Source organism: Pelecanus crispus (assembly GCF_030463565.1).
Source record: "Pelecanus crispus isolate bPelCri1 chromosome 24 unlocalized genomic scaffold, bPelCri1.pri SUPER_24_unloc_3, whole genome shotgun sequence".
Taxonomy (NCBI): domain Eukaryota; kingdom Metazoa; phylum Chordata; class Aves; order Pelecaniformes; family Pelecanidae; genus Pelecanus; species Pelecanus crispus.
The window spans coordinates 6,509-29,805 of record NW_027461231.1 but is presented as its reverse complement, the minus strand read 5'-3'; the positions used below and the strand labels follow the sequence as shown (position 1 = coordinate 29,805).

General features: G+C 64.5%; 1 protein-coding gene across 1 annotated transcript in view; it reads right to left on the bottom strand.

The window, feature by feature from the left end:
• LOC142596792 (CXXC-type zinc finger protein 1-like) overlaps nucleotides 1–21,461 on the bottom strand; it is a 40,117-nt gene extending 18,656 nt beyond the window's left edge. Inside the window, 11 exon segments of the mRNA XM_075727263.1 lie at nucleotides 1,462–1,540; nucleotides 1,543–1,645; nucleotides 4,335–4,442; nucleotides 8,320–8,507; nucleotides 9,637–9,691; nucleotides 13,912–14,098; nucleotides 14,100–14,233; nucleotides 14,235–14,284; nucleotides 15,277–15,377; nucleotides 21,258–21,355; nucleotides 21,455–21,461. Coding sequence (XP_075583378.1) covers nucleotides 1,462–1,540; nucleotides 1,543–1,645; nucleotides 4,335–4,442; nucleotides 8,320–8,507; nucleotides 9,637–9,691; nucleotides 13,912–14,098; nucleotides 14,100–14,233; nucleotides 14,235–14,284; nucleotides 15,277–15,377; nucleotides 21,258–21,355; nucleotides 21,455–21,457 — 1,106 coding nt within the window. The 5' untranslated portion in view covers nucleotides 21,458–21,461.
• Nucleotides 21,462–23,297: the final 1,836 nt, after the last annotated feature.

Below are 23,297 nucleotides of genomic sequence, written 5' to 3'. Positions count from 1 at the left end.
GACCGGGACCTAACCGGGGACCCACTGCACCCCTGTCCTACTTCACAGCGCTCTATACTGGTCCATACTGGTTTATACTGGTCCATACTGGTTTATACTGGTCCATACTGGTTTGTACTCACTTGGCGGCCAGCTTGACGCCACAGGCCTCGCTGCAGCGCTCGGATGACCCAGACCTCACAAAGATCCACTGCGCTCTGTGCCACTTCACAGCGCTCTATACTGGTCCATACTGGTTTGTACTGGTCCATACTGGTCTACACTGGTCCATACTGGTCTACACTGGTCCGTACTCACTGGCGGCCAGCTTGACGCCGCAGGCCTCGCTGCAGCACTTGCATGACCTGGACCTAACCGGGACCCATTGCGCTCTGTGCCACCTCACAGTGCTCTGTAGCGGTCCGTACTGGTCCGTACTGGTTTGTACTGGTCCGTACTGGTTTGTACTGGTCCGTACTGGTCCGTACTCACTTGGCGGCCAGCTTGATGCCGCAGGCCTCGCGGCAGCGCTTGCATGACCTGAACCTAACTGGGACCCACTGCGCTCTGTGCCACCTCACAGTGCTCTGTAGCGGTCCGTACTGGTCCGTACTGGTCCGTACTGGTCCGTACTCACTGGGCGGCCAGCTTGACGCCGCAGGCCTCGCTGCAGCGTTTGGATGACCTGGACCTAACCGGGACCCACTGCGCTCTGTGCCACTTCACAGCGCTCTATAGCGGTCTGTACTGGTCTGTACTGGTCCGTACTGGTTTGTACTGGTCCGTACTGGTCCGTACTCACTTGGCGGCCAGCTTGACGCCGCAGGCCTTGCTGCAGCGTTTGGATGACCTGGACCTAACCGGGACCCACTGCGCTCTGTGCCACTTCACAGCGCTCTATAGCGGTCTGTACTGGTCCGTACTGGTCTGTACTGGTCCCTACTGGTCTGTACTGGTCCGTACTGGTCTGTACTGGTCCGTACTCACTTGGCGGCCAGCTTGAAGCCGCAGGCCTCGCGGCAGCGCTTGCATGACCTGGACCTAACGGGGACCCACTGCACCCTGTCCTACTTCACAGCGCTCTATACTGGTCCATACTGGTTTATACTGGTCCATACTGGTTTATACTGGTCCATACTGGTTTATACTCACTTGGCGGCCAGCTTGACGCCACAGGCCTCGCTGCAGCGCTCGGATGACCCAGACCTCACAAAGATCCACTGCGCTCTGTGCCACTTCACAGCGCTCTATAGCGGTCCGTACTGGTCCGTACTGGTCTGTACTGGTCCGTACTGGTCCGTACTCACTTGGTGGCCAGCTTGACGCCGCAGGCCTCGCTGCAGCGCTTGCATGACCTGGACCTAACCGGGACCCACTGCGCTCTGTGCCACTTCACAGCGCTCTATAGCGGTCCGTACTGGTCCGTACTGGTCCGTACTGGTCCATACCGGTTCGTACTGGTTTGTACTGGTGCATACTCACTTGGCGGCCAGCTTGACGCCGCAGGCCTCGCTGCAGTACTTGGAGGGCGGCCGCGCGGGGCGGGTGCAGCCGGGGCCCAGCACTGGCCCAGCCCGGCGGGGTCGCGGGCGTCCGGGCGCTCCGGGTGCCGGCTGCGCTCCCGGTGCCGCGGCTTCTGCCGGTGCCGCTTGTAGCGCTCCTCCTTCTGCCCCCGGCACCAGTCAGCACCAGTAAGAACCAGTCAGCACCAGCGAGGGCCCCGCGGCCACCAGCAGCGCCCCCAGGAGCTCCCAGTGCCACCCAGGGGCCCTCCCAGTAACCCTCGGGGGGCTCCCAGGGGCTCCCAGTAAACCCTCAGGGGCTCCCAGTAACCCTCAGGGGCTCCCAGTAACCCTCAGGGGGCTCCCAGTAACCCTCGGGGGGCTCCCAGGGGCTCCCAGTAACCCTCAGGGGCTCCCATTAACCCTCGGGGGGCTCCCAGGGGCTCCCAGTAACCCTCGGGGGCTCCCAGTAACCCTCAGGGGCTTCCCAGGGGCTTCCAGTAACCCTCAGGGGCTCCCAGTAACCCTCGGGGGGCTCCCAGGGGCTCCCAGTAACCCTCAGGGGCTCCCAGTAACCCTCAGGGGATTCCCAGTAACCCTCAGGGGATTCCCAGTAACCCTCAGGGGATTCCCAGTAACCCTCAGGGGATTCCCAGTAACCCTCAGGGGATTCCCAGTAACCCTCAGGGGATTCCCAGGGGCTCCCAGTAACCCTCGGGGGCTCCCAGTAACCCTCGGGAGGGCTCCCAGTGGCCCTCCCAGTAACCCACGGGGGGCTCCCAGTGGCTCCCAGTAACCTTCAGGGGGCTCCCAATACCTCTCGCGGGGTTCCAGTGGCTCCCAGTAACCCTCAGGGGCTCCCAGTAACCCTCGGGGGGCTCCCAGGGGCTCCCAGTAACCCTCGGGGGGGCTCCCAGTAACCCTCGGGGGGCTCCCAGTAACCCTCGGGGGGCTCCCAGGGGCTCCCAGTAACCCTCAGGGGCTCCCAGTAACCCTCCCAGTAACCCTCGGGGGGCTCCCAATAACCCTCGGGGGCTCCCAGTGGCCCCCCCAGTAACCCTCGGGGGGCTCCCAGGGGCTCCCAGTAACCCTCGGGGGGCTCCCAATAACTCTCGCGGGGTTTCCCAGTGGCTCCCAGTAACCCTCAGGGAGTCCCAGTAGCCTTCCTAGTAACCTTCAGGGGCTCCCAGTGGCCCGCAGGGGCTCCCAGTAACCCTCAGGGGATTCCCAGTGGCTCCCAGTAACCCTCAGGGGGATTCCCAGTAGCCCTCCCAGTAACCCCTAGGGCATCCCAGTGCCCACCAGAACCCCACCAGTAGCTCCCAGTGACTCCCAGTGCCCAGCAGAACCCCAGCAGTAGCTCCCAGTGACTCCCAGTAACCACCAGAAGCCCACAGGAGCCCTCCCAGTGACTCCCAGTAACCACCAGAAGCCCACAGGAGCCCTCCCAGTGACTCCCAGTAGCTCCCAGTGATTCCCAGTGCCCACCAGCACCCCCACTGGTAGCTCCCAGTGACTCCCAGGAGCCCTCCCAGTACCTCCCAGTACCCTCCCAGTGCCCACCAGAACCCCACCAGTAGCTCCCAGGGACTCCCAGGAGCCCTTCCAGGGACTTCCAGTAGCTCCCAGTGCCCACCAGAACCCCACCAGTGGCTCCCAGTACCTCCCAGGAGCCCTCCCAGTGACTCCCAGTGCCCACCAGAACCCCACCAGTAGCTCCCAGGGACTCCCAGTACCTCCCAGGAGCCCTCCCAGTGACTCCCAGTACCTCCCAGTGCCCACCAGCACCCCACCAGTGGCTCCCAGTACCTCCCAGTGCCCACCAGCACCCCACCAGTGGCTCCCAGTACCTCCCAGTGCCCACCAGAACCCCACCAGTGGCTCCCAGTACCTCCCAGTGCCCACCAGAACCCCACCAGTGGCTCCCAGGGACTCCCAGTACCTCCCAGGAGCCCTCCCAGTGACTCCCAGTGCCCACCAGGAACCCCACCAGTAGCTCCCAGGGGACTCCCAGTACCTCCCAGTGCCCACCAGAACCCCACCAGTGGCTCCCAGGGACTCCCAGTACCTCCCAGGAGCCCTCCCAGTGACTCCCAGTGCCCACCAGAACCCCACCAGTAGCTCCCAGGGACTCCCAGTACCTCCCAGTGCCCACCAGAACCCCACCAGTGGCTCCCAGGGACTCCCAGTACCTCCCAGGAGCCCTCCCAGTGACTCCCAGTGCCCACCAGAACCCCACCAGTGGCTCCCAGGGACTCCCAGTACCAATCCCAGTGCCCACCAGAACCCCACCAGTGGCTCCCAGGGACTCCCAGTACCTCCCAGGGAGCCCTCCCAGTGACTCCCAGTAGCTCCTAGTGCCCACCAGCACCCCACCAGTGGCTCCCAGTGATTCCTAGTACCTCCCAGGAGCCCTCCCAGTACCTCCCAGTGCCCACCAGAAACCCACCAGTAGCTCCCAGGGACTCCCAGTACCTCCCAGGAGCCCTCCCAGTGACTCCCAGTGCCCACCAGAACCCCACCAGTAGCTCCCAGGGACTCCCAGTACCTCCCAGTGCCCACCAGAACCCCACCAGTGGCTCCCAGGGACTCCCAGTACCTCCCAGGAGCCCTCCCAGTGACTCCCAGTGCCCACCAGAACCCCACCAGTAGCTCCCAGGGACTCCCAGTACCTCCCAGGAGCCCCTCCCAGTGACTCCCAGTGCCCACCAGCACCCCACCAGTGGCTCCCAGTAGCTCCCAGTGCCCACCAGCACCCCACCAGCGGCTCCCAGTAGCTCCCAGTGCCCACCAGAACCCCACCAGTAGCTCCCAGTGACTCCCAGTAGCTCCCAGTGCCCGCCGGTTCCCCACCTTTTTGTCGGATTTCTTCTCCCGCCGCTTGACGTGCTTGACCTTGACGGCGCGCTTGCGCAGGACGGGGTCGAGGAAAGGGGCGTCCTCGGGGTCGCTGAGCCACGGCTGTACCGGGGACACGCCAAAAACACGCCTCAGCACCGCAAACCCCACGCCTCGACATGCAAGAACACGCCTCGGTGAGCTTAAAGCGCCCGGGTTGGGGCTAAACCCACGCCTCGGTGCCCTGGAAATACGTCTTCACACGCTAAAAAACATGTCTCCGGGGGCTTAAAAATGGTTCTAACGCTCTAAAAACACAGGTTGACGCGCTCAAAACATGCCTTCACATGTTAAAAACACATCAGACTTAAAACGTGTCTTTACACGCTAAAAACATGCCTCTGTGGGCTTAGAAACGGTTGTGGGCTTAGAAACGGTTCTGCGCTCTAAAAACACGGATTGACACACTCAAAAGATGCCTTCACATGTTAAAAACATGCCAATGTACTTAAAAATGCATCTTTACCACGTAAAAAACATGCCTTAACATGCTTAAAACACACTTCTACATGTCAAAAACACCTCTTAATGCCCTGTAAAAATAGTTTTGCATACTAAAACACGCTTGGCTGCGTTTAAAATATGCATCTACACACTAAAAACATGCTTTGACCCACCTAAAGCGTGTCTTTTGCGTGCTAAATACACGCCTTGACATGCTTAACACGCGGCTACAAACTAAAAACGTCCCGACGCTTAAAATGCGCCCTCACGTGTTAAGTGCGTGCCTTGATACACGTAAAACATGCCTTTCCGTGCCAAAGCATGCCTCTGCATGCTAAAAAACATAGCTCTACACGTTAAAAGCATGCTTTGATGTGCTTTAAAACCCGCCGCTACGTGCTAAAGCATGTTTTGATGCGCTTAAAACGCACCTTTACGTGCTAAAAACACGCCTTGGTGTGTTTAAAAGACAGCTGCACACGCTAAAAGCACGCCTCCACGCACAAAGGCATGACTCGACACGCAAAAGCAACGCTTTGACGTAACTGAAACACGATTCTGACACGCTAAAACCACGCCTGGACACGGTAAACCCCCTGCCCCGACGCGCTAAAACCAGCCTCAAAACACCCCGACACGCCAAAAACACGCCACAGACACTAAACCCACCCCCCCGACATGCTATAGTCACGCCTCGACACGCTAGTAACACGCCAGAGGCTGCGTGTTGCGACGGTGGACCAGAACGTGGGGCATTTGGGGGCAAATTGGGGGGATTTGGGGTCCCCCAGGGCAAATCGCAGCCATTTTGGGGCCATTTGGGGGGGATTTGGGGGCCCTGAAACAGAATTTGGGGATTTTGGGGGCAATTCTGGGGGATTTGGGGGCCCTGGAAGAAAATTTGGGGATTTTTGGGGCAATTCTGAGGGGATTTGGGGTCCCCAAAGATCCATTTTTTGGGCCATTCTGGGGGGGATTTGGGGTGCCTGGAACAAAATTTGGGGCATTTTGGGGCAATTCTGGGGGGATTTGGGGTCCCCAAAGTCCATTTTTGGGCCATTCTGGGGGGATTTGGGGTGCCTGGAACAAAATTTGGGGCATTTTGGGGCAATTCTGGGGGGATTTGGGGTCCCCAGGGCAAACCAGAGTCATTTTGGGGGGATTTGGGAGGATTTGGGGTTCCCTAGAGCAGAATTTGGGGCAATTTGGGGTGCCTGGAACAGAATTTGGGGCAATTCTGGGGCATTTGGAGATGATTCTGAGGGGATTTGGGGTCCCCCAACTCCATTTTGGGGCCATTCCGGGGGGATTGGGGGTCCCCCAACTCCATTTTGGAGCCATTCTGACCGGATTTGGGGTCCCCCAACTCCATTTTGGGGCTATTCCAGGGGGATTTGGGGTCCCCAAAGTCCATTTTGGGGCCATTCTGACCGGATTTGGGGTCCCCAAAGTCCATTTTGGGGTCATTCCGGGGGGATTTGGGGTCCCCAAAGTCCATTTTGGGACAATTCTGACCAGATTTGGGGTCCCCAAAGTCCATTTTGGGGCCACTCTGGGGGATGGGGGGACCCCCAAAGTCCATTTTGGGGCCATTCCGAGGGGGATTTGGGGTCCCCAAAGTCCATTTTGGGGCCATTCCGGGGGGATTTGGGGTCCCCCAACTCCATTTTGGGACCATTCCGGGGGGATTTGGGGTCCCCCAACTCCATTTTGGGACCATTCCGGGGGGATTTGGGGTCCCCCAACTCCATTTTGGGGCCATTCCGGGGGGATTTGGGGTCCTCAAATTCCATTTTTGGGGTCATTCTGGGGGGGATTTGGGGTCCCCAAATTCCATTTTGGGACAATTCTGACTGGATTTGGGGTCCCCCAACTCCATTTTGGGGCCATTCTGACCGGATTTGGGGTCCCCCAACTCCATTTTGGGGCCATTCCAGGGGGATTTGGGGTCCCCAAAGTCCATTTTGGGGCCATTCTGACCGGATTTGGGGTCCCCAAAGTCCATTTTGGGGTCATTCCGGGGGGATTTGGGGTCCCCAAATTCCATTTTGGGACAATTCTGACCAGATTTGGGGTCCCCAAAGTCCATTTTGGGGCCACTCTGGGGGATGGGGGGACCCCCAAAGTCCATTTTTGGGGCCATTCCGGGGGGATTTGGGGTCCCCAAAGTCCATTTTGGGGCCATTCCGGGGGGATTTGGGGTCCCCCAACTCCATTTTGGGACCATTCCGGGGGGGATTTGGGGTCCCCCAACTCCATTTTGGGGCCATTCCGGGGGGATTTGGGGTCCTCAAATTCCATTTTTGGGGTCATTCTGGGGGGATTTGGGGTCCCCAAATTCCATTTTGGGACAATTCTGACTGGATTTGGGGTCCCCCAACTCCATTTTGGGGCCATTCTGACCGGATTTGGGGTCCCCCAACTCCATTTTGGGGCCATTCCAGGGGGATTTGGGGTCCCCAAAGTCCATTTTGGGGCCATTCTGACCGGATTTGGGGTCCCCAAAGTCCATTTTGGGGTCATTCCGGGGGGATTTGGGGTCCCCAAATTCCATTTTGGGACAATTCTGACCAGATTTGGGGGTCCCCAAAGTCCCATTTTGGGGCCACTCTGGGGGATGGGGGGACCCCCAAAGTCCATTTTGGGGCCATTCCGAGGGGATTTGGGGTCGCCAATTTCCATTTCGGGGCCATTCCGGGGGGATTGGGGGGGCCCCCCAACTCCATTTTAGGGCCATTCCGGGGGGATTTGGGGCCCCCCAACTCCATTTTGGAGCCATTCTGACCGGATTTGGGGTCCCCCAACTCCATTTTGGGGCCATTCTGGGGGGATTTGGGGTCCCCCAACTCCATTTTGGGACAATTCTGACCAGATTTGGGGTCCCCCAACTCCATTTTGGGGTCATTCTGGGGGGATTTTGGGGTCCCCAAATTCCATTTTGGGACAATTCTGACTGGATTTGGGGTCCCCCAACTCCATTTTGGGGCCATTCTGACCGGATTTGGGGTCCCCCAACTCCATTTTGGGGCCATTCCAGGGGGATTTGGGGTCCCCAAAGTCCATTTTGGGGCCATTCTGACCGGATTTGGAGTCCCCAAAGTCCATTTTGGGGTCATTCCGGGGGGATTTGGGGTCCCCAAATTCCATTTTGGGACAATTCTGACCAGATTTGGGGTCCCCAAAGTCCATTTTGGGGCCATTCTGGGGGATGGGGGGACCCCCAAAGTCCATTTTGGGGCCATTCCAGGGGGATTTGGGGTCCCCCAACTCCATTTTGGGGCCATTCTGACCGGATTTGGGGTCCCCAAAGTCCATTTGGGGCCATTCCGGGGGAATTTGGGGTCCCCACCCCCCAGAATTTGGAGCACTTGGGCCCCATTCCGAGGGGATTTGGCCTCCCCAGCCTAAAATCAGGGGCACTTGGGGGCCGGGACAGGTGGGGGGTAGTCCGGGGGGAGGATTCGGGGGTGCCGGGGGAGGATTCGGGGGTGCTCACCAGGCCGTGCTCGTCGAAGGCGCCGGCGCAGAGCTCCTGGTAGAGCCGGGGGTCGAGCGGCAGCTCCTCGTCCGAGAGGCTCTCGGGGGGCCCCGCCGCCCCCAGCTGCTCCTTCAGCAGCTCCAGCTCCCCCTCGCGCCCCACCGCGCCAGCTGGGGGGGGGTCAGCACCCACCCAGCCGGCCGGCACCCACACCCCCGGGGGCACCCAGGGGGCCGGGGCACCCACAAAACCCCCCATTGCAACCCCAGGGGCACCCAGGTGTCGGGGGCACCCAGAGACCCCCCCCATTGCAACCCCGGGGGCACCCAGGGGGGCCGGGGCACCCAGAGACCCCCCCATTGCAACCCCGGGGGCACCCAGGGGGCCGGGGCACCCAGAGACCCCCCCCACTGCAACCCTGGGGGCACCCAGGGGGGCCGGGGCACCCAGAGACCCCCCCCCACTGCAACCCCGGGGGCACCCAGGGGGGCCGGGGCACCCAGAGACACCCCCATTGCAACCCTGGGGGCACCCAGGGGCCGGGGCACCCAGAGACCCCCCCATTGCAACCCTGGGGGCACCCAGGGGGCCGGGGCACCCAGAGACCCCCCCATTGCAAACCCTGGGGGCACCCAAGCATCTAGGGCACCCAGACCCCCCCCATATCAACCCTGGGGGCACCCAGGGGGCCGGGGGCACCCAGAGACACCCCCATTGCAACCCTGGGGGCACCCAGGGGGCCGGGGCACCCAGAGACACCCCCATTGCAACCCTGGGGGCACCCAGGGGGCCGGGGCACCCAGAGACCCCCCCCCCACTGCAACCCTGGGGGCACCCAGGGGGCCGGGGCACCCAGAGACCCCCCCCATTACAACGCCGGGGGCACCCAGGGGGGCCGGGGCAACCCAGAGACCCCCCCCATTGCAACCCTGGGGGCACCCAGGGGGCCGGGGCACCCAGAGACCCCCCCATTGCAACCCCGGGGGCACCCAGGGGGCCGGGGCACCCAGAGACCCCCCCCCCACTGCAACCCTGGGGGCACCCAGGGGGGCCGGGGCACCCAGAAATCCCCCCATTGCAACCCGGGGGGCACCCAGACCCCCCCCCATATCATCCCGGGGGCACCCAGACCCCCCCTCCATTGCAACCCTGGGGGCACCCAAGCATCTGGGGCACCCAGACCCCCCCCCATATCAACCCCGGGGGCACCCAGGGGGCCGGGGCACCCAGAGACCCCCCCATTGCAACCCCGGGGGCACCCAGACCCCCCCCATATCATCCCGGGGGCACCCAGACCCCCCCCACATCAACCCCGGGGGCACCCAGACCCCCCCGGGGGCCGCAGGGGCGGCGGGCGACTCACCGAGGTGGGGAAGTACTTGTAGGACTCCTGGGGGGGAAACACGTCAGGGACACGTTGGGGACACGCGTGACGTGGTTGGGGACATGGGCAACGGAGGGACACGTTAGGGGTGGGGGGACACGGGATGGGGGACACGGGATGGGGGACACGGGGACATATCAGGGACATGGGATGGGGGACATGGGGACACGTCAGGGACATGGATGCGTGGGGGACACAGGGACACATCAGGGACACGGGACGGGGGACATGGGATGGGGGACACGTCAGGGACATGGGACATGTGGGGGACACGGGGACACGTCAGGGACATGGGACATGTGGGGGGACACATGGGGGGACACGTCAGGGACATTAGGACACGTCAGGGACACAGGATGGGGGACATGGGATGGGGGACACGTCAGGGACACAGGACGTATAGGGGACACATCAGGAACACGGGATGGGGGGACATGGGATGGGGGACACATCAGGGACACGGGACATGTGGGGGACACGGGGACACGTCAGGGACATGGGACATGTGGGGGGACACGGGGACACGTCAGGGACATGGGACATGTGGGGGACACAGGGACACATGGGGGGACACGTCAGGGACATTAGGACACATCAGGGACACAGGATGGGGGACATGGGATGGGGGACACGTCAGGGACACAGGATGGGGGACATGGGATGGGGAACACGTCAGGGACACAGGACGTATAGGGGACACATAAGGAACACGGGATGGAGGGACACGGGATGGGGGACACATCAGGGACACGGGACATGTGGGGGACACGGGGACACGTCAGGGACATGGAACGTGTGGGGGACATGGGACACATGGGGGGACACAGGGACATATCAGGGACAACGGGATGAGGGACACGTCAGGACACGGGGACACGTCAGGGGACACAGGATGGGGGACATGGGACGGGGGACACGTCAGGGACACGGGACGTGTAGGGGACAAGGGGACACGTCAGGGACATGGGATGCGTGGGGGACACGTCAGGGACACGGGACGGGGGACATGGGATGGGGGACACGTCAGGGACATGGGACATGTGGGGGACACGGGGACACGTCAGGGACATGGGACATGTGGGGGACACGGGGACACATGGGGGGACACGTCAGGGACATTAGAACACGTCAGGGACACAGGATGGGGGACATGGGATGGGGGACACGTCAGGGACACAGGACGTATAGGGGACACATAAGGAACACGGGATGGAGGGACACGGGATGGGGGACACATCAGGGACACGGGACATGTGGGGGACACGGGGACACGTCAGGGACATGGAACGTGTGGGGGACATGGGACACATGGGGGGACACAGGGACATATCAGGGACACGGGATAAGGGACACGTCAGGGACACGGGGACACGTCAGGGACACAGGATGGGGGACATGGGAACGGGGACACGTCAGGGACACGGGACGTGTAGGGGACAAGGGGACACGTCAGGGACATGGGATGGAGGGACAGGGGGACACATCAAGGACATGGGATGGGGGGACATGGGATGGGGACACGGGACGTGTGGGGGACACGGGATGGGGGACACGGGGACACATCAGGGACACGAGATGGGGACACAGGAACACATGAGGGACACGGGACATGTTAGGGACACAGGATGGGGTGGCATGGGGACACGGGATGGGGTGACACGGGAACATGTTGGGGATATGGGAAGAGATTTAGGACGCATCAGAGACAGGAACAGGGTGACACAGGGACACGTCAGGGACACGGGACATGTGGGGGACACGGGATAGGGTGACACAGGGACACGTCAGGGACACGGGACAGGGCAACACAGAAACGTGTCGGGGACACGGGACATGTCAGTGACATGGGATGGGGACACAGGGACACGTTGGGGACACGGGACACACCAGGGACATGGGACACGGGGACACAGAAACATGTCAGGGACACAGGACATGCTAGGGACACGGGACAGGGTGACACAGAAACGTGTCGGGGACACAGGACACGCCAAGGACACGGGACAGGTGCTGTGGGGCCACGTCGGGGCCACGGTGGGGACACCCAACAGGCACACGGGGCCACGCACCCCCCAAAACCACCCCACCCCCCCCGCACACGCCAGGCACACGCCAAAGGCCACGCCAGCAATATGCTTGCAACACACTAAGCCTACGCTGAACACACGCTAAAACCACACAAACAACACGCTAAGCACGTACTAAACACAAGCCAAACCCATGCTAATAGCACACTAACAGGTTAAGAGCACTCAGCTCATGCTAATAACATGCCAAGAACATGCTATGCATATGCAGATCACTAAAATTAGTAAACACATGCCAAAACCATGCTAACATCGCACTAAAGACACGCCAAGCACACGCTAAAGCCACAGTAACGACTGACTACACATACATAAAGGCCACGCTCATCATGCATGAAGCACACCACTAAGACTACGCTAAGGCCACAGGAACAACACATATGTTAAGAACACACTGAGGCCGTGCAAACATACTAAGCACATGCAAAGACCACACTAACAATAGTAATGACATGTTAGCACGCTAAACACATGCTACGCTCACACAGGACACGCTAAGCACCCACTAAGGCCACGCTAATAACGTGCTAAGGGCATACCAAGCTCACACTGAGAACACGCTAACACACTAAGGCCACGCTAAACACATTGACGATGCACTAAACACATGTTAGGTCATGCCAAGGACACATTAAGTGCATGTTAAGCACACCCTAAGGTCTCGCTAAGCACACGCTATTACCATGCTAAAAGCACATTAAACACACGCTGAGCCGCACAAAGCACATGCTAAGGCCACGCTAACGCGCTAAATACGCACTAAAGGTGCTACAGCCGTACCAGCCACGTGCCAACACACTAAACCGACGCCAACATGCTAAGGCCACGCTAACGCAATACACGCTAGATACTACAGCCGTACCAGCAACGTGCTAACACACTAAACCCACGCAAACACGCTAAGGCCACGCCAAGCCCACGTGAAGCACTCACTGACCCCGCGCTAAGGCCGTGCCGAGCACACGCTAACGTCGCAGTAACACCAAACTAAGGCCATACCAAGCACATAAGCACATACCAAGCCTGCACTAAGAACACGTTAAGAACACGCTAAAGGCATACCTCAACCATACTAGCAATATGTTAACGTGCTCAGGGAACACTAACGACATACTGAGACCACGCTAAGGCCACACCAAGCACTTGCTAACACATGAAGCGCTCACCAACCCCACGCTAAGACCACACCAAGCACACGGTAGCGCCATAGTCAGGCCAGGCTACTGACATGCCAAAGCCATGCTAAGCACACATGAAGCGCTGCCTAACCCCACTCTAAGACCATGCCAAGCACACACTGAGCCCACATGACACCACACTAACACTAAACTAAAACCACGCCAAGGACACATTAAGGACACACCAAGGCCACACTAAGACCACACAAAACACTCCCTAACCCCACGCCACACCCACACCAAGAACACGCTCAGGCCCTGCCAAGAACACGCTAAGCACACACTAAGCCCACACTGACACCACACTAAGACCATGCCAAGCGCACGCTAAAGCCATGGTAAGGACACGCTAAGGACACACCAAGGCCAGGCTAAGGCCACATGAAGCGCTCCCTAACCCCACGCTACGCCCACACCAAGCACATGCTAAGGTCATGGTAAGGACATACTAAGGGCACATGAAGCACTGCCTTACCCCACACTACGCCCATGCTAAGCACACGCTAAGGCCGTGCTAGGACACACCAAGGCCACGTTATGCACTCCCTAACCTCACGCTACACCCATGCCAAGCACATACTATGGCCATAGTAAATACAGACCAAGGCCACGCTAAGGCCACATGAAGCGCTCCCTAACCCCACGCTACACGCACACCAAGCACACACTAAGGCCATGCTAAGGACGCGCCAAGGCCACATTATACACTCCCTAACCCCACACTACGCCCACGCCAAGCTCACGCCAAGGCCGTGGTAAGTACACACCAAGGCCAGGCTAAGACCACGTTAAGCACTCCCTAACCCCACGCTATGCCCACGCCAAGCACACACTAAGGCCACACGAAGCACTCCCTAACCCCACGCCACACCCCCGCCAAGCACACGCTCAGGCCCTGCCAAGCACACGCCAAGCACACGCTCAGGCCCTGCCAAGCACACGCCAAGCACACGCCACTCACCCGGGCGCGCAGCTGGCACTGCCGCAGGCGGCACTTCTGGCGGATCTTGTTGGGCCCCCCGAACTTCTTCATGTCGCGACAGAAATCGCACTGCCCGCAGTCCTCGGGCCGCCGGCACGCCTCGCACTCCCCGCACATACGTGCCGAGCGCTTGATCTGCGAGGGGAACGGCACCCAGGCGTCCGGGACCCCGCCCGCGTCGACCCCACGCCCCCCACCCAAGGCCTGGGTGCCCACCCCGACGCCCGGGGTCCCACCTTGGCGGCCCGGCCCTGCTCCAGCGCCAGCTCCTGGGCCTTGACGCTCTCGTGTTCCCGCTCCTTCTCCCGCCATTTCTTGTGCCGGTACCGGATCTCCAGGGTGGGGTCCTTCTCTGGGGGGGGGGGGCATGGGGTTAGGGGGGGACCCAGGCGTCTGGGGGCACCCCCCTGAAAGGGATCTGGGTGAAAGAGGGACCCAGGCACCCAGGGACCCCCCCCCCCAAAAAGGACCCCAGGCACCCAGGATGCCAAAAAAGGGAGCCAGGCACCCAGGGACCCCCCAGAAAGGGACCCACGCACCCAGGGACCCCCCCAAAGGGACCCACGCACCCAGGGACCCCCCCAAAGGGACCCACGCACCCAGGGACCCCCCAAAAAGGGACCCAGGGACCCCCCAAAAAGGGACCCAGGGACCCCCCAAAAAGGGACCCAGGGACCCAGGGACCCCCCAAAAAGGGACCCAGGGACCCCCCAAAGGGACCCAGGCACCCAGGCCGCCTCCAAAAAGGGACCCAGGGATCCTGCAAAAAAGGGACCCAGGCACCCAGGGACCCACCCCAAAAGGGACACCAGGCACCCAGGGACCCCCCCCAAAAAGGGACCCAGGCACCCAGGGACCCCCCCCAAAAAGGGACCCAGGCACCCAGGGATCCCCCTAAAAAGGGACCCAGGAAAAAAAGCCACCCGGGGACCCCCCAAAAGGGACCCAGGTATCCAGGGACCCCCCAAAAAAGGGAGCCAGGCACCCAGGAAACCCCCAAAGGGAGCCAAGCACCCAAGGACCCCCAAAAAGTGACCCAGGCACCCAAAGACCCCCCCAAAGGGACCACGCACCAAGGACCCCTCCAAAAAGGGACCCAGGGACCCCTCCAAAAAGGGACCCAGGGACCCCTCCAAAAAGGGACCCAGGGACCCCTCCAAAAAGGACCCAGGGACCCCCAAAAAGGGACCCAGGCAAAAAAGGCACGCAGGCACCACCCCAAAAGGGACCCAGGCACCCAAGGAACCCCCAAAAAAGGGACTCAAGCACCCAAGGAACCCCAAAAAAAGGGACCCAGGCATCTGGGGACCCCCCCAAAAAGGGACCCGGCCCCAGGCTGCTCACCCCGGCACTGCAGGCAGTACCACTCCCGGATGGCCTTGGCCATCTTCTCGGTGATGTTGATGCAGTCGCCGTGGAACCACTCGTTGCAATTGTCGCACCCACTGCGGGGGAAGGGCAGCGCCTCAGCCGGGGCACCCAGGCACCCGCGACCCCCCTACCCCCACCCTAAGGGACCCCAGGGTCCCGCACAGGACCCAGCACCCCCCTACCCCCACCCTAAGGGACCCCAGGGTCCCGCACAGGACCCAGCACCCCCCTACCCCCACCCTAAGGGACCCCAGTGTCCCACACAGGACCCAGCACCCCCCTAACCCCACCCTAAGGGACCCCAGGGTCCCGCACAGGACCCAGCACCCCCCCTACCCCCACCCTAAGGGACCCCAGGGTCCCACACAGGACCCAGCACCCCCCTATCCCCACCCTAAGGGACCCCAGGGTCCCATGCAGGACCCAGCACCCCCCTAACCCCACCCTAAGGGACCCCAGGGTCCCGCACAGGACCCAGCACCCCCCCTAACCCCACCCTAAGGGACCCCAGGGTCCCATGCAGGACCCAGCACCCCCCTACCCCCACCCTAAGGGACCCCAGGGTCCCATACAGGACCCAGCACCCCCCTACCCCCACCCTAAGGGACCCCAGGGTCCCATGCAGGACCCAGCACCCCCCTAGCCCCACCCTAAGGGACCCCAGGGTCCCGCACAGGACCCAGCACCCCCCTACCCCCCACCCTAAGGGACCCCAGGGTCCCGCACAGGACCCAGCACCCCCCTAACCCCACCCTAAGGGACCCCAGGGTCCCATGCAGGACCAGCACCCCCCCTACCCCCACCCTAAGGGACCCCAGGGTCCCGCACAGGACCCAGCACCCCCCTAACCCCACCCTAAGGGACCCCAGGGTCCCGCACAGGACCCAGCACCCCCCTAACCCCACCCTAAGGGACCCCAGGGTCCCGCACAGGACCCAGCACCCCCCCTACCCCCACCCTAAGGGACCCAACGGTCCCGCACAGGACCCAGCACCCCCCCTACCCCCACCCTAAGGGACCCCAGGGTCCCACACAGGACCCAGCACCCCCCTAACCCCACCCTAAGGGACCCCAGGGTCCCACACAGGACCCAGCACCCCCCTAACCCCACCCTAAGGGACCCAACGGTCCCGCACAGGACCCAGCACCCCCCTACCCCCACCCTAAGGGACCCCAGGGTCCCGCACAGGACCCAGGACCCCCCTAACCCCACCCTAAGGGACCCCAGGGTCCCGCACAGGACCCAGCACCCCCCTAACCCCACCCTAAGGGACCCAACGGTCCCATACAGGACCCAGGACCCCCCTAACCCCACCCTAAGGGACCCCAGGGTCCCATGCAGGACCCAGCACCCCCCTACCCCCCACCCTAAGGGACCCCAGGGTCCCGCACAGGACCCAGCACCCCCCTACCCCCACCCTAAGGGACCCCAGGGTCCCGCACAGGACCCAGCACCCCCCTAACCCCACCCTAAGGGACCCAACGGTCCCATGCAGGACCCAGCACCCCCCTAACCCCACCCTAAGGGACCCCAGGGTCCCGCACAGGACCCAGGACCCCTCTACCCCCACCCCAAGGGACCCCAGGGTCCCGCACAGGACCCAGCACCCCCCTAACCCCCACCCTAAGGGACCCCAGGGTCCCGCACAGGACCCAGCACCCCCCTAACCCCACCCTAAGGGACCCAACGGTCCCGCACAGGACCCAGCACCCCCCTACCCCCCACCCTAAGGGACCCCAGGGTCCCGCACAGGACCCAGCACCCCCCCTACCCCCACCCTAAGGGACCCCAGGGTCCCGCACAGGACCCAGCACCCCCCTACCCCCACCCTAAGGGACCCCAGGGTCCCGCACAGGACCCAGGACCCCCCTAACCCCACCCTAAGGGACCCCAGGGTCCCGCACAGGACCCAGCACCCCCCCTAACCCCACCCTAAGGGACCCAACGGTCCCGCACAGGACCCAGCACCCCCCTACCCCCACCCTAAGGGACCCCAGGGTCCCGCACAGGACCCAGCACCCCCCTACCCCCACCCTAAGGGACCCCAGGGTCCCGCACAGGACCCAGCACCCCCCTACCCCCACCCTAAGGGACCCCAGGGTCCCGCACAGGACCCAGCACCCCCCTAACCCCCACCCTAAGGGACCCCAGGGTCCCGCACAGGACCCAGCACCCCCCTACCCCCACCCTAAGGGACCCCAGGGTCCCGCACAGGACCCAGCACCCCCCTACCCCCACCCCTAAGGGACCCAACGGTCCCATGCAGGACCCAGCACCCCCCTAACCTCACCCTAAGGGACCCAACGGTCCCGCACAGGACCCAGCACCCCCTACCCCCACCCTAAGGGACCCCAGTGTCCCACACAGGACCCAGCACCCCCCTAACCCCACCCTAAGGGACCCCAGGGTCCCACACAGGACCCAGCACCCCCCTATCCCCACCCTAAGGGACCCCAGGGTCCCATGCAGGACCCAGCACCCCCCTAGCCCCACCCTAAGGGACCCCAGGGTCCCGCACAGGACCCAGCACCCCCCTACCCCCACCCTAAGGGACCCAACGGTCCCGCACAGGACCCAGCACCCCCCTAACCCCACCCTAAGGGACCCAACGGTCCCGCACAGGACCCAGCACCCCCCTAACCCCACCCTAAGGGACCCCAGGGTCCCGCACAGGACCCAGCACCCCCCTACCCCCACCCTAAGGGACCCCAGGGTCCCGCACAGGACCCAGCACCCCCCCCTACCCCCACCCTAAGGGACCCAACGGTCCCATGCAGGACCCAGCACCCCCCTAACCCCACCCTAAGGGACCCCAGGGTCCCATGCAGGACCCAGCACCCCCCTAGCCCCACCCTAAGGGACCCCAGGGTCCCATGCAGGACCCAGCACCCCCCTAACCCCACCCTAAGGGACCCAACGGTCCCGCACAGGACCCAGCACCCCCTAACCCCACCCTAAGGGACCCAACGGTCCCGCACAGGACCCAGCACCCCCCTACCCCCACCCTAAGGGACCCCAGGGTCCCACACAGGACCCAGCACCCCCCTAACCCCACCCTAAGGGACCCCAGGGTCCCATGCAGGACCCAGCACCCCCCTAGCCCCACCCTAAGGGACCCCAGGGTCCCGCACAGGACCCAGCACCCCCCTAGCCCCACCCTAAGGGACCCCAGGGTCCCGCACAGGACCCAGCACCCCCCTACCCCCACCCTAAGGGACCCCAGGGTCCCGCACAGGACCCAGCACCCCCCTAACCCCACCCTAAGGGACCCAACGGTCCCGCACAGGACCCAGCACCCCCCTAACCCCACCCTAAGGGACCCAACGGTCCCATGCAGGACCCAGCACCCCCCTAACCCCACCCTAAGGGACCCCAGTGTCCGCACAGGACCCAGCACCCCCCTAACCCCACCCTAAGGGACCCCAGGGTCCCACACAGGACCCAGCACCCCCCTATCCCCACCCTAAGGGACCCCAGGGTCCCATGCAGGACCCAGCACCCCCCTAGCCCCACCCTAAGGGACCCCAGGGTCCCGCACAGGACCCAGCACCCCCCTACCCCCACCCTAAGGGACCCCAGGGTCCCGCACAGGACCCAGCACCCCCCTAACCCCACCCTAAGGGACCCCAGGGTCCCACACAGGACCCAGCACCCCCCTATCCCCACCCTAAGGGACCCCAGGGTCCCATGCAGGACCCAGCACCCCCCTAGCCCCACCCTAAGGGACCCCAGGGTCCCATACAGGACCCAGCACCCCCCTACCCCCCACCCTAAGGGACCCCAGGGTCCCGCACAGGACCCAGCACCCCCCCTAACCCCACCCTAAGGGACCCCAGGGTCCCACACAGGACCCAGCACCCCCCTACCCCCACCCTAAGGGACCCAACGGTCCCATGCAGGACCCAGCACCCCCCTAACCTCACCCTAAGGGACCCAACGGTCCCGCACAGGACCCAGCACCCCCCTAACCCCACCCTAAGGGACCCCCAGGGTCCCACACAGGACCCAGCACCCCCCTACCCCCACCCTAAGGGACCCCAGGGTCCCATGCAGGACCCAGCACCCCCCTAACCCCACCCTAAGGGACCCCAGGGTCCCGCACAGGACCCAGCACCCCCCTAGCCCCACCCTAAGGGACCCCAGGGTCCCGCACAGGACCCAGCACCCCCCTACCCCCACCCTAAGGGACCCCAGGGTCCCGCACAGGACCCAGCACCCCCCTAACCCCACCCTAAGGGACCCCAGGGTCCCGCACAGGACCCAGCACCCCCCCTACCCCCACCCTAAGGGACCCCAGGGTCCCGCACAGGACCCAGCACCCCCCCTACCCCCACCCTAAGGGACCCAACGGTCCCATGCAGGACCCAGCACCCCCCTAACCTCACCCTAAGGGACCCAACGGTCCCGCACAGGACCCAGCACCCCCCTACCCCCACCCTAAGGGACCCCAGTGTCCCACACAGGACCCAGCACCCCCCTAACCCCACCCTAAGGGACCCCAGGGTCCCACACAGGACCCAGCACCCCCCTATCCCCACCCTAAGGACCCCAGGGTCCCATGCAGGACCCAGCACCCCCCTAGCCCCACCCTAAGGGACCCCAGGGTCCCGCACAGGACCCAGCACCCCCCTACCCCCACCCTAAGGGACCCAACGGTCCCGCACAGGACCCAGCACCCCCCTACCCCCACCCTAAGGGACCCCAGGGTCCCACACAGGACCCAGCACCCCCCCTAACCCCACCCTAAGGGACCCCAGGGTCCCATGCAGGACCCAGCACCCCCCTAGCCCCACCCTAAGGGGACCCCAGGGTCCCGCACAGGACCCAGCACCCCCCTAGCCCCACCCTAAGGGACCCCAGGGTCCCGCACAGGACCCAGCACCCCCCTACCCCCACCCTAAGGGACCCCAGGGTCCCGCACAGGACCCAGCACCCCCCCTAACCCCCACCCTAAGGGACCCCAGGGTCCCGCACAGGACCCAGCACCCCCCTAACCCCACCCTAAGGGACCCCAGGGTCCCACACAGGACCCAGCACCCCCCTATCCCCACCCTAAGGGACCCCAGGGTCCCATGCAGGACCCAGCACCCCCCTAGCCCCACCCTAAGGGACCCCAGGGTCCCATACAGGACCCAGCACCCCCCTACCCCCACCCTAAGGGACCCCAGGGTCCCGCACAGGACCCAGCACCCCCCTAACCCCACCCTAAGGGACCCCAGGGTCCCACACAGGACCCAGCACCCCCCCTACCCCCACCCTAAGGGACCCAACGGTCCCATGCAGACCCAGCACCCCCCTAACCTCACCCTAAGGGACCCAACGGTCCCGCACAGGACCCAGCACCCCCCTACCCCCACCCTAAGGACCCCAGGGTCCCGCACAGGACCCAGCACCCCCCTAACCCCACCCTAAGGGACCCCAGGGTCCCATGCAGGACCCAGCACCCCCCTAACCCCACCCTAAGGGACCCCAGGGTCCCGCACAGGACCCAGCACCCCCCTAACCCCACCCTAAGGGACCCCAGGGTCCCATGCAGGACCCAGCACCCCCCTAACCCCACCCTAAGGGACCCCAGGGTCCCGCACAGGACCCAGCACCCCCCTACCCCCACCCTAAGGACCCCAGGGTCCCATACAGGACCCAGCACCCCCCTACCCCCACCCTAAGGGACCCCAGGGTCCCGCACAGGACCCAGCACCCCCCTAACCCACCCTAAGGGACCCCAGGGTCCCATGCAGGACCCAGCACCCCCCTAACCCCACCCTAAGGGGACCCCAGGGTCCATGCAGGACCCAGCACCCCCCTAGCCCCACCCTAAGGGACCCCAGGGTCCCATACAGGACCCAGCACCCCCCTACCCCCACCCTAAGGACCCCAGGGTCCCGCACAGGACCCCGGCGCCCCGGGAGGCCCCACAGGGAGGGCCCCAGGGCCGGGCCCCGCCGGCACTCACATCATGAAGCAGTTGATGTCGGGCTTGCGGCACACGCAGTACACCGGGGCGTTCTCCTCGCCGCCCGGGCCCGCCTCCGCGTCCGACAGCTCGCTGTCCTGCGGGGGGGAAAGGCGGGGGAGGCGTCAGGGCCTGCGGGGCCGGGGGGACCCCGAGTCCGAGCCCCCCGCGGGGCCCGGGCCCGCACCGCCCCTCACCATCGCGCCTTTGTCGCCGCCGCTGCCCCCGACGGGAAGCTCCCGCAGTGGCCCGGCCACGACCGGAAGCGGAAGGGGCGTGTCCCGCTTCCGCTTCCGCGTTCAGGCGACGCCAGCGCCCACAGACAATATGGCGGCGGCCGCGCCCGCCCCTAAAATGGCGGCGGCGCCTGCGCGGGGCGCGGCAAAATGGCGGCGGCAAAATGGCGGCGCCCGCTGCGGCGTGTGTATATGTGTGGGGGGGGGGATTTCAAAATGGCGGCGGCCACGAGGGGGCGGCCATGTTGGGGAGGGAAAGGGTCAGCAGCGCCCACCCAGCCCCCCGGACCCCCATAGAGACACGAGAGCGGCGGTGGCAGTTGGGGACGTTTATTGGGGGGACACGGGGGGGGACACTGGGGACATGGGGGGATGTGGGGGGACATGGGGACATGGGGGGATGTGGGGGCACATGGGGGGACATGGGGGGGACATGGGGACGTGTAGGTGACATGGGGGGACATGGGGACGGGGGGGATGTGGGGGGGACATTGGGGACACGGGGGGATGTGGGGGGCACATGGGGGACACGGGGGGGACATGGGGGGATGTGGGGGACATTGGGGACGGGGGGGATGGGGGGACATGGGGGGACATGGGGAGATGTGGGGGGGACATGGGGGGACCTGAGGGGATGTGGGGGACATGGGGGGACATTGGGGACATGGGGGGGAGATATTGGGGACCTGGGGGACACTGGGACAGGGGGACATGGGGGGCTATGGGGGACATGGGGCCATGGGGGACAGGGGGGGGACATGGGGGGCTATGGGGGACATGGGGATGCGGGGGACATTGGGGACATGGGGGGACAATGGGGGGGACATGGGGGGTAAGTGGGGACAATGGGGGGCTATGGGGGGCATGGGGGGTACGTGGGGACATGGGGGGGACATGGGGACAATGGGGGGCTATGGGGGCAATGGGGGGACGTGGGGACATGGGGGGACATGGGGGGGGACAATGGGGGGGACACTGGGGGGCCGGGGGCCGTCAGGGCCATGGGGGCCCCGGTGCCACCAGCGGGTGACGCTCAGGTCCCCCCCCCCTTCACTGGGCGGAGCCTCCAGGGGGCGCTGCAGCCGCTCCAGCTCCTCCGCCAGCCTGAGGGGGCGGGGCCAGAGGGGGCGGGGTCAGAGTGGGTTGGGCCCAGAGAGGCCACGCCCTCGGGGGGGCGGGGCCCAGGCGCCCCCCAGGCCACCCACCTGTCCCTGCGGCCCAGGCAGGCCCCGCGCCGGCCAAGCTCCGCCCCCAGCCGCTGCCGCGCCCCCTCCGCCTCCTGCTCCACCAATCGCCTGCGGGAGCCGGGCCGTGAGGGGCGGAGCCAGGGGTTGTGGGCGGAGCCAGGGGTTGCAGGTGGAGCCATGGTTTTTGGGGGCGGGGTCAGGGGTTGGGGGCGGAGCCAGGGGTTGCGGGTGGAGCCAGGGGTTGCGGGTGGAGCCAGGGGTTGCGGGTGGAGCCAGGGGTTTGGGGGGCGGGGTCAGGGGTTGGGGGCGGAGCCAGGGGTTGGGGGCGGAGCCAGGGGTTGGGGTGGAGCCAGGGGTTGGGGGTGGAGCCAGGGTTTTGGGGGCGGAGTCAGGGGGTTTGGGGGTGGACCGGGGGGTTGGGGGTGGAGCCAGGGGTTGGGGGTGGAATCAGGGCTTTGGGGGCGGTGCCAGGGGTTTGGGGGCGGAGCCGGGGTGGTTTGGGGGCGGAGCCAGGGGTTGGGGGCGGAGCCAGGGGTTTGGGGGCGGAGCCAGGGTTTGGGGGCAGAGCCTGGGGTTTGGGGGCGGAGCCAGGGTTTGGGGGCGGAGCCAGGGCTTGG